General features: G+C 62.1%; 1 protein-coding gene across 1 annotated transcript; it reads right to left on the minus strand.

Annotated features, from left to right (window-relative positions):
- Positions 1 to 1822: 1822 nt before the first annotated feature.
- On the minus strand, positions 1823 to 4568 carry SIGIRR (single Ig and TIR domain containing). The gene is made up of 10 exons (XM_074148636.1): positions 4562 to 4568; positions 4453 to 4456; positions 4099 to 4353; positions 3864 to 3994; positions 3535 to 3675; positions 3277 to 3420; positions 3100 to 3202; positions 2870 to 3020; positions 2166 to 2346; positions 1823 to 2025 (listed from the first exon to the last, which is right to left on the minus strand). The coding sequence occupies exons 1-10, from the start codon at positions 4566 to 4568 to the stop codon at positions 1823 to 1825; spliced, it is 1320 nt and encodes a 439-aa protein (XP_074004737.1).
- Between the last annotated feature and the right edge of the window lie 6607 nt (positions 4569 to 11175).

The raw sequence follows: 11175 nt of genomic DNA on the forward strand, positions 1-11175 counted from the left end.
CCTGGGGATGCTGCTCCGTAGCGTAGTCCCCGCTGCGTCCCTCCTGCCCCCCCCTCCTCCACCGCGTCCCCTTTCCCCGGACTGGGGGATGCTTGTCCTCCCTCCTGCCGCAGCCTTGAACCCAGCAACTGCTTTTGGCTCTGCTGCGGGGACCCCAGTTAGTGGGGGGCTGCCCCACGGCACCCGAGGGTGCTCAGCCCCCAGGGACCCTTCCTGCTCTTGGGGAGCCACTGTGAAGCTCAGCTTGTCCCAGGGCTCGGCAGAGGGGCAGGAGCCACAGGGCTTCGGGGAGCCTCCTGCAGAGCAATCCTGGTGGGGAGGGGGGCCTTCTGGGGGCACCCCATTCCAGTTCCCCCGAGTCACGGCACCTCGGGGGCTGGGAGGGCGCTGGTGTGGGGCTCGCCGTGGGTTACACACGCTCTGCCCAGGCTGGGTGGGGATGGGGCTTTGCAGAGCTCGGCGGGGGGCTGTGGGAGGTCTGAGGTGGCTTCCCACATTTTTATGGGGTGGCCCCGTGGCCCTGAGGAGCTGGGAAGCAGCATTGGCGACGCAGTGCCGAGTCCCCCCTCTGCCAGGAGTGGTGGGGGGGTGTGTTTGAGACTGCCCTTGCCCTTGCTGCCAGCAGCTGGGGTGTCTCTGAGCCCCTCTGTCCCCATCCCTACACCCTGCAGGGACTGTCCCCGTGCGGGCAGAGACGCTCCTGCGGCTCCTTGCCGTGGGCTCTGCTGAGGCCTGGGCCCGGCTGGTGCTGCACCAGTGGGATTCGGGCAGGGCCAGGCGGCCGGTGTTTGCCAGGCGGCGTCTGCCCGCGGGTGGGGAGATGCCCGGGGTGCCCGGCACAGTGGGGTGGCGGGTACAAAGCTCTCCCTGCCACGGCGGCGGGGGCCGGGCCAGGGCGCGCGGGTGGGCTGTGGGGTGGCTTCGGGCTGCCGGTGGGTGTGGGGCTGGGGGGGAGATCCTGCGCTTGGGGGGCATCACGCAGCCCCTGTGGGAAGCGAGGTAGAGTAGGTACAGGGGGTGTTGGTGGGGGAGACGGGGAAGCGCTGCCAGGAGGGGCCGCGGAGTGGCCCCCCTCGTGTGCCGGCACCCAGCGCGATCCAGGCTGGCACATCGTGGTGCGTTTGTCCCCCCGCCTCTCCATGTACAAACCCCCTGAGCCCTGAGTATCCCCAAAATAAAGGCCTTGAACGATGCCCGCTTGCCCCTGCGCTTGGCTGGCAGGGGGGAGAGGAGGTGCCACCCCCCCAGAGTGTCACCCCCACGGTGTCACCCCCTCGCCGCCTCCGGGATTGCTCCAACTCAGTGCAGTGGGGACACTGGCACAGGGACAGGACACAGCATGGCGGTGCCTGCCCCGCTGCCCGCAGTGGGGAAGGACTCACTGGTGGCACCCGTGTCCCCACGGATGGAGCAGACCCACTGGGAGCAGCAGCATTTTATTGCTGTGGGACTTCCCGTGGGCGAGAGGGTGCTGCGGCCGCTCCCCTCAGGCATTTCCCTGCCCCTGGGACTGGGGTGTGCTGCTCCTCAGAGAACATCACCCATCCCAGCGCTGGTCCATCAGGCAGGAAAAATGTCCCTGAAGCCCATGGGGAGGGAGGGGGGCCCAGCACCCATGGGTGCCCAGGCACTGGGGGCAGGGGTGTCCCCTGGGGATGGTTTTCCACCACAGAGCGTGCTGCCAGGAGGAGCCAGCTCCTGTCTTTCCCACCGAGACCTGGGCTTTGGTCCCGTCATAAAGCCCAGGCTCCTCTGCCCGTGATCTGTGTCCATGCAGACCCGTGGAAAGGGGGACGCCGCCTTTGCTGCCCCGTGCTCCCCCTCAGATGTCATCCTCTGTCACCAGGCAGTAGAAGTCCGTGCGGGCGCCGTAGTTGCGTGACCCCAGGTCGGAGATGTCGAGCTCGGGCCTCTGGCCATCCCTGAGCTGCGTGTCCTCCCTTGTGCTGGTGGCCGAAGCCACGGGAGTGCCAGGGCCACCGATGCGGGGAGGTGGGGGACTTCCAAAAACACACCCCCGGAGGCCTGCAGGGAGCAGGGAGATGGGGGTTTGGTGGTGGGGAAGGGGCTAAACCCAGCCCGGCTGCCACAGGAGGGCAAAGCAAAGCCCAGAAGTGACCTGGGCACACCAGTTCCCCCCAGGAGAAGCAGCAGGGGACAAGGACCTGTGCCGAGGTCCCCGTCAGGGTGGAGGTCCCCACCGCTGTCCAGGTAGCTGCTGTGCAGGATCAGCATGGGGTCCTTGTCCTCCTGCAGCTGGGTCTGTGGGTCCCCCATGGCCCCCTGGAAGGACACCTTGCGGGGCAGGGCCAGGCACAGCTCCTTCCAGAAGTCCGACGAGGGGGTCTGCACGGGGCGGGGAGGAGACGACCAGCGTCGGGACCACCACCAAGCCAAGCCCGGCCCCGCAATGGGGCTGGGGAAGGCTCTGTGGGGCTCGGCAAATTCTCCCTGGCGCTGGGAGCTGAGCCAAGGCGAGGGCTGTGCTCCTGGCGTGGCAACGTGCCCACGCGCTGGTGGAGAAACCGGCCCAACCGGCTGCAACGCTCCCGGGGGCTCCAGCTCCCAGCCTGGCCCCAAAATGGCCATGGCAGCCATCAGCCAAAGCTTTGCTCTGGGAGCCCAGGTTCACCCCGGCCAGGGCAGACCCCGGCGTCGCACAGGGCTCCTGATGATGCACGTTTGGGGAGCGAGCACCCAAATCTGGGGCTGTTTCTGTTGTGTTTGTTTTTTAAATTGCCTCTAAAAGACGAGTGTCCCAGCCTGCGTTTTAGGAGCACCGTGGTACAGGGAACAGCCCTGGGGCGTGATGGGGAGGCTGACCCAAACCGGGGCGCTGGGGAGGGAAATGGGGGTACTCAGTTCTCACCATGGAGCCTGCTCGCCACACCAGCAAGGTCACGGCACTCCGGTGCTGCTTCAGCACACTGATGGCGGGGTGGGTGATCTCCCGGTACTGGCTCTCGAAGACGATGAAGATGGGTTTCTTGGAAAGCTCCAGCAGCCTCCACAGCCCTTCCCTGCGGGACAGGAGTGGGGCAGGACGGTGATGGATCCGCTGGCTCCTGTCCCCTGGGAGCAGGCAACAGCTGCCCCTACCTGAAGCTGCTGTTGCACCAGTCTTGCTCCAGGTATGCGATGGAGAGGACCACAATGAGACGCCGGCACCGGCTCACGTTCATGATCAGGTCGGCCGAGGGCTCTGCGGACAAAGGGATTTGAAGCCCGCGGGTGCCGGCGTCACCCTCTGCCTGTCCCCACAGGGCCGGTGCCTACCTGAGTTGGGCAGGATTGTTTGCTCGTCCAGGAAGAGCTTGTAGCCATAGCGGTTCTCCAGCTGCGGCTTCATGATGAAGTGGACAAACTTTCGGTCATCGGGGGCAGCAGCGTGGGAGACGTAGGCGTCGTACAGCTTCCCATCTGGGGACAACCATGGGGAGAGAGGGGTGTCACGCTGGGGAGGGCTCTGTGTGTTGGGGGGGGGCTTTTTCCCAAGGGGGGGCACCGCCTCCATGCCCTTCCCCGGGGGCTCACCATTGATCTCCAGCTCGCCGTAGCGGTTGTGGTACCAGAGGAGGATGCTCAGGCGACATCGGACGTAGAGCCCGGCCAGGAGAACCAGGAACGCCAGGACCAGGAGGGCTGCCAGCACTGCGGGCACGTGCCCTGCCGCCTCTGCAGGGACAGGGAAGGACACGGTGAGTGGGGACGGTGCCTCCTGGACTCCATTTTCTGAGTTTGGTGCAGGTTTGGGCTGTGATACACCGCCCTGGGAGAGGCAGCGACGAACCCTGTGGGGCTGCCATTCACACAAGCGGGTCCTCCTCAGAGGTGTCCCCTCTCTGTACCCAGCATGTCCCTACCCACTCGCCGCAGGGTGAAGGTGGCCGTGGCGTTGCTGACCCAGCAGGCAAACACCCCGAAATCGGCATCCTGTGTCAGGTTGAGCTGCAGGACGCTGGCCAGGAGCTGCTCTGAGGCATTTTGGCTAAACCTGGGGGGAGATAGGGCCGCCGTGGGTTGGGCCATGCGGCAACCCACCATGACAGACAGAGAGATGGACAGAGGGATGGACATGTCCCAGGGCAGGGTCCTTACCAGGTGGTGTCCTTGCTGCTCTCATTGCCCAGCCACTGCCCATCCTTGGTCCAGGCAGGGACGGGCTGGCAGCGCTCAGTGGCTGCCCAGCGCACGGTGCAGTTCAGGGCTATCCGGCTCCCCAGGGCCAGCTCCAGTGTCTCGTTGGCCACCGGGACAAGGATCTCGGGGGGCACACTGCAGAGCTCTGGGGGCACAGTGGGAAGGGGGTTTGGGATGGGAAAGCTGGGCGGACAGCCACCGTAGCCATCCCAGCTTCCCCAGAAAAACAAGATCTGCTGTGGGGGTCTGGCACCGAGTGGCGCTTGCGGCTGTTTTGCACCAGGCTGAGCCGGTTCTGGGACAGACCCTCACCCGCCTGTTGAGGCAAAGCTGAAGCAGCAAGTGGCACCCCTGGCTGTGCCCACCATCAGGGGGTCCTTCCCAGCTGAAAACAGGTGAAAGTTTTGATTTTGCAGCCTACCTGCCATGGTGTGCTCAGGCGATGTCTGGGGGGGCTGTCGGCAGCACCAGTGGGCCACCGGCAGCAGGAGGGCCCCTGTGGTGCAGTGTCTTCCGGGGGGACAAAGTCCACTTGCCACCGCCACAGGGCGGGCTGGGCCTGCAAGAGATCAGAAATGGCTCTGTGAGCACTGGCTGTTTGGGTTGGGCTGGCACAGGGAGTGTCCTGGTGGTCCCCACGGCTCCCCACAGCGACTGGGGTTGGGGGTCAGGGGGTGGCGGGTGCCACACCAGGGTAAAGCCAATGCCATGTCCCAGCCACGGCTCGGTGGGCACCATGTCACCTGCTCTCCCCGCACAGAGCCGGCTCGCAGCCTGGCTCTCCTGACCGTGGATTTACGGGCGGGAGGTGATTAATGACCAACCGGGGGCTGCAGGACATTAGAAACAGCTCAAACCAGAGGCCAGCGAGGGGACATGAGCCACCACCATAGCTCACCTGCTGACTGTGAAACCCCGGTGAGATGCCCCTACAGCTGCATCTGGGGGGGCTTGTGGGACCCCCTTCATGGTACCAGTACCCCTCTGGGCTGCAGTGCTGCTGCCAGCCCAGCATGCCCATGAAGGTTGCTAATTAAACAGCAGGGCAGTTTATTTATAGCAACACGGGCTTCCTATCTCATGAGCTCTCGTAGTGTGTCATGTGTGGGGGCCAGCAGGGAGTGTGGGGACGGTGCATGGGGACAGTCCCCCCGCTGGCACTGCAGTGGCCCCACAGGAAGAGGGGGCGCAGGGAGGACACCCCACACCCCGCCGATACATGGCAGTGGGGAAAGGGGCACTGGGAGCAGATGGTGAAGCAGATCCTGGTGTCGGGGTCGGGCTCCTCCGTCCCCAAACACCCGCAGAGCCCCCGGTGCGGGCAGCGCGTCCACTGGGGACGATGCGGGAATAACAAGGACGTCATGCTGCCGGTGACTCTGCGAGGTGGCACGACAGTAAACATCAGGGCCAGAAGCAATAAACATGGCTCTTGGCTGCCTCTTTGCCCCAGAGCTTCATCGCTCTCAATTGCAAACTGGTTTTGGGCAACAGCAGGGCTGCTGCGGCCGGGCTGGTCCCTGGAGGGACAGGGGGGGGGTCTGCGGTGCTGCTCTGCTGAGAGCAGGGATGGAGGGACGCTGTGTCCCTTTGGCAGAGCAGCTCTAGTGCCAGGGGTGACGCTGAGGGTCAAGGTATGGTGGGGATGCTCCTATTGCGTTCAGCTTGAGCAGCTGGGAAGCCCTTTATACCTAAAGCATTAACTGGGTTTCTCAGTGGCTGGTGGAAGAGCAGGGGACGGAGATGAGCAACAGAGATGAGCCAGCCCCCCCAGCTTTGGCACAGGGAAGGGGATGGAGACTTTACGCCGGGTGCTGTGGGGCTTTCTCTGCCCGGTGGGGATGCTCCGGCTCTGCTTGGTCCTGCCCCGATGGGTCATCTGTAAATCGTTTCACTCTGATAACTGGAAATAAGGAAGCCCCAACAAGACGCCAGCTGGAGAGCGCAGGGAGGCCCTCAACGCCTTCCCAGCTCCATGGAGAGGCACAGCCGGCCAGGGCCCCTTCGCCCTGGGGCATGAAACGCGGGTGTCAGGGCTGCCGCCCGCCAGGGAGGGAGGAGCACGGGTTAACGGGCAGCAGCACCCTCCCATTCCCCGCGGCTCAGGGCTGGGGACACCCCGCTTGTGTAGCATGGCAGGGGACACCACGGGTCCCGTGGGGCGGTGGGCGATGTCCGGGCTGATCCCCCTGGAGCAGGGCCATGGGGCTGAGGGCTGGGGGGAGAGGGCAAAACCCTGCAGACCCCGGCCGAGACGGCATCGACGCGGAAAGGGGAGCGGAGGGAGAGCTGCATTTACCTTCCGAGCTCCCCTCGCTGCCCCAGCCGCAGCTTCCTCCGGCGCCTCCCTCCCGCGTCGCTCCAGCCGACTGGACCTGCTGGATCAGTGCTTGTTTTTTATCTTTTTTTTTTTTTTAATAATTTATTTATTTCCCCCCTCCCCGGTTCAGCCCCTGCCCTTCGCCGGGTGCTCCCGCCGCCCCAATCGCGGGGCGCCAGGCCTGCAGGAGGGGTTGGCCGTCCCTCCCTCCCGCTGCTCCACCTCCGGCTCCACCTGAACCTGTGGGGGAAAAAAAAAAAATAACTCTGGCTTTAGGGGAGGGGAAAAGGAAAAAAAAAAAAAAAAAGGAGAAAAAAAGAAGGCAACCCACCCAGCCTGCTAGGCCAGCAGCCCCGGGGAACCAGGCACACGCAGGTTGCACAAGGCTCCTGGTGCCGAGGAGGAAATTCCCGGGTTCTCCATGGCTGGAAAAGCCCATGGAGGTGTCGGGGCAAGACGAAACCCGCACCCAGCACCCACCACCACCGGTAATACCAGCTCCCCGGGCCATGGCAGCAGCTGGGGGCTTGCACTGAGGGTTTGGGGGTGTCTGCTCAGCACAGCGCCCTGGGCAGAGTCTGCATTTTGGGGCCAGGGTTTGCTGAGCACCGGCAAACTCGATACTCCCAGGTTTCGTTAAGGTGAGTTAACCTTCATTAAGGTGAGTTACAGCTGGGGGGAGGCCGGGCAGACCCAGCTGTGCCCTCGGGCGTCTTGGAGTCTCCCATCTGTTTCCTTCTCCTCCGTGATTTTAAAAGCCTCTTTGCAGGTTGAAGCCGGTACCACAGGGTGGCTCCTCCGGCTGGCACTGGCCACAGGGAAGAGGGCCCAGCCGTGGCTGCTGGTAACGGCAGGTGATGGCTTGGAATAACGAGGGAGGAGGTGACTGGATCTCTCCTATGCCTGGGCACAGGCTGCGTCCATGGGGGTGGCACGGCCTGGTGCTGCCACCAGCGAAAGAAACATCGACCTGACCCGCAGCTGCTAAGCAGCAAAGACATCGATGTTGTCAGTGAGGTCATCACACGGTTTGGGGCCAAAAAGTGAAGAAAAGAGGCTATTTTTCTCCTGCAAGGCCCCAGCTCAAGCAGGGTTAGAGGCCTTGGCACCTCATCAGGCCTCCCCACTGAGGCTGGGCGGGTGAACAGCCGGCCGGGACGGTCTCTTTCAGCCTTCCGGCGTGTTTGCGCTCCTAATTATAATTTTTTTTTTTCTTTTTTTTTTAACAAAGCCTCTCTGGCAGCCCGGGGGAAGCGCCCGCCGCCCCGCTGTATCCATGGCAACTGCTGGACGCCCTGCCGGAAGTGGGGCCGGAAGCGGTGTCTCCGCGCGGTGCACGCCGGGTACTGTAGTCCCGCCCCGGCACTGTAAGATGGAGGCGCTGCCCTCATCCCCCAGTCCCTGCTGCCGCGACCGCGCCTCACCTGGGCCCGGAAACAGGGGTGCCGGGGGCTAAATAAGGCCGGGTCAGCGTGGGAGGCCACGGAGATGCTGGGAGGGCTGGAGCCCCTCTGCTGTGGGGACAGGCTGGGAGAGTTGGGGGGGGTTCAGCCTGGAGAAGAGAAGGCTCCGGGGAGACCTCAGAGCCCCTTCCGGTCCCTCAAGGGGCTCCAGGAAAGCTGGGGAGGGACTCTGGATGAGGGAGGGGAGCCCTAGGAGGAGGGGGAAGGGTTTGACACTGAAAGAGGGGAGATTGAGCTGAGATGTGGGGAAGAAGTTCTTTGCTGTGAGGGTGGTGAGAGCCTGGCCCAGGTTGCCCAGAGAAGCTGTGGCTGCCCCATCCCTAGAGGGGTTCAAGACCAGGTTGGAGGGGGCTTGGAGCAACCTGGTCTGGTGGGAGGTGTCCCTGCGCAGGGCAGGGGGTGCGAGTTGGGGGCTTTAAGGTCCCTTCCCACCCAAACCAGTCTGTGATCATGTAAAATATTGGTGCTGTTGACCTATTGTGGGGGGGGAAAGGGATAGAGAGACCCCCGTTGGAGGGCTGGGTCTCTGGGATCCTGGGGATGGCAAGGGCGTGGGGCAGCTTGGTGGCAAATTGGGAGTTGATAAAATCTTTTCTTGTCCTTCAGGGTTGTTCTGTGGGTAGGTAAGTTAAAAGTGAGGAGTGGAGGTGGTTTTGGTCACAGTGGGGAAGGGACAAAACAAGCCTGAGGGCTGAAGTACGGCTCATTTGGGTTCCCTGCGGGACAGTGGCTTTCCATGCTCTTGGGAGTGGTGTTCTGAGGCTGGGTTAACCCTGGTGCCTTTCTCTGCCGTGCTGACTCGGGCACGTCACCCCTGGCGGAGTCACAGCCGTCTGGGGCTGTCCCCTTCAGACCCTGCACCGGGGCTTGTGGCCTCATCCTGCCTCCTGCCTGAGGTGAGAGTGCTGCTCAGGCACGAATGAAAATTTCTGTGTGGTGTAAGCTCGTTAATAGCCAATTCCTGATGCATTTAACAGCCTGACACTAATTAAATTTAAGCTACTTAGAGCTGCTGGGTGACTGTGTTCCAAGGCTATCGATACAGTATGAAACCAGTCTTTGCTTCCAGCTCCCAGAAATGAGAATATTGCTCCGGGGTGAGGTGCCACCTGGTAAGAGACCTTTAATCACAGTTGCCGCTCCTCTGCGGGGAGGCACAGTGGGCACTGGCTTTTTTCTCTTAAACTGGGGCTGCCTGGACCCTTCAGGGGAGCTTAAGGTGGTGTGGCCTCTTGCGACACGTGCAGCGCTCACAGCGCTTTGTGCAGCGAGAACTGGCTTAATTATGGGAAGAACCATCACTGCACAGGCTTCTGTACAGTGGCGTGGCTCTAGCCACAGCAGGGACTTGGGCCAGCCTGGCTTTTAATTACAGAACAAGACAAATCAGCCCTAATGAGAGAGTTGTTTGTGACCTGTGGTGCTTGGGTTTGCTTATCTGTGTCTTTCTGAGTTCTCAGGGTGGCTGTCGCTGCTGTTACACCTGCACACACACGGGTTCAACCTGTGGCTCCCACGTTTCCTTCAGTTCATCCCCACAACTCGCCTCCAACACAAGGAGGCACCTACTGCCTTTCTGTAGAGGAGGGGATGAAAGGGAGGAGCTCAAGGCTGAGCTTTCAAACCAATTAAAAGTTTCCAGTTCTTTTAAAGCAAAAAGGCTCTAAAGCTTTGAAACGCTCTGGTGGATTTGCCCTGGAGTTACAAGGACCACAAGAAAGCTGGAGACCGAGCGGCATGGGACAGGCAACCGCAGCTGCCTCCCTCATTAGTTGAAATTAGGAAAAATTGAGAGAGGCTTTTTCCCTGTACATTTGTGAACGCAGAGTGGGTGAGGCCGCGTGGGCCTGGTGTAAGGCGTGCGGGGAATCTCGGGGCATCAAAGGGCGGTGTCGGCACTCGATGCTGAGGGAAGAGTCACGCGTTTGAGGGCACATTATCATTCCTGGGCAGCAATGAACACAGACTTTGTTCCTTGAGCATAAATGACTCTGCTTTGAGTTGGTAAACAAATGGATAAAGGTACATGCGGCAGAGAGCAAAGGTGAGAGCCGGGAACGTGCCTCTGTGTGTGTTAAAAGAGTGGCAGCGGTGGCTGCGACACCAGCCCAGCCCTGGATGTAACCTCGGTTCCCTTCTGCTGCAGGGCTCTACAGGAAGAGCGGGAGAAATGCCAGGCTGGCGGGGCTCGGATTTAGGCTGGCAGGTCATGTTTGGAGCGAGAGATAACCCTTGCTAGCCCTATGGCTCAGGGTTTTCTGTGCAGCTGGGTATTTCTGTTACCCCAGCACATTTAACAGATTGGTCTCCCACTGTGCGTGGTCAGAGTCCCGACTTCTAAGCATCTCACCAGCCAGTGCCCACGCTCAGCCCGAGCTCCGGCTACGCATGGGCGCTTCGGCTCCAGCCTTTTCTGATTATCCACGTTAACACTAAAAAGTTTTGGTGGGGATGATTTCTCTGGGAGATGTGGAAGGCAAAGGAGGGAGGCAGGAATGATACCGGTGTGAGTACAGTGAGTCAACAGCAGCTGAAACCCGGCCGCTGGTGTCCCCGTGGGCGTTACCTTTATTTACCGTTTCTGTGGCGGTGGCTGAGCCGGGCACAAGGGCCGGGAGCGCTTAGGGCAGAGCAGGGGCTGGGCTGGGCCCGGGGCCAAACGCAGCCAGGCTAACCACTGCGTCTTTCCAGTGATCCCCAGAGACAGCAGGTGGGAGCTGCGGCCACGGGGAAGCTGTGCCCGGAGCAGGATCGTGGAGAAAGAGGAAGGACTCGAGTTTCTCAGCAGGGCGAGAGCCAGGAGGTCACTGAAGGCAGAGGAAAAAGGGGCCAAAGTGCAACAAAAGAGCTGGCGCGGGAAGCTGGAAGGAGGTAACCGGCTTTTCCTGCGGTGCCGAGTGGCACGTTAAGGCCGTGAGTGATGAGGAAGCCAGGTCATCTCCGGTGGATGAGTGCTGCGCTCGCCCAATGGCAGCCGGGTGCCCACTGCACTTTGTCCCTGGTGCCAAAGCTCTGCCCGGCTCCTCGGCGTCCCGGGAGCGCACCGTCCCGGCTCTGCCACAGCTTCCCCCCTTCTCACGGCCGTGCGAGTCGGAAAGAACCCTGCTCCTGCAAACTGCCCTCACGATGTCACTTCCCAGTTCAAGTCCAAGCTGGGACACGTGGCCCGGTGCCGCGGTGGCTCCTCTGGCGCTGCCAGACCGGGGAGGAGGGCTCAGGTCCGTGTTTCTCGCCCTCCTCGGTGAGCGGGGG

This window comes from Numenius arquata, chromosome 6 (genome assembly GCF_964106895.1).
Source record: "Numenius arquata chromosome 6, bNumArq3.hap1.1, whole genome shotgun sequence".
In the NCBI taxonomy this organism is placed as follows: Eukaryota; Metazoa; Chordata; class Aves; order Charadriiformes; family Scolopacidae; genus Numenius; species Numenius arquata.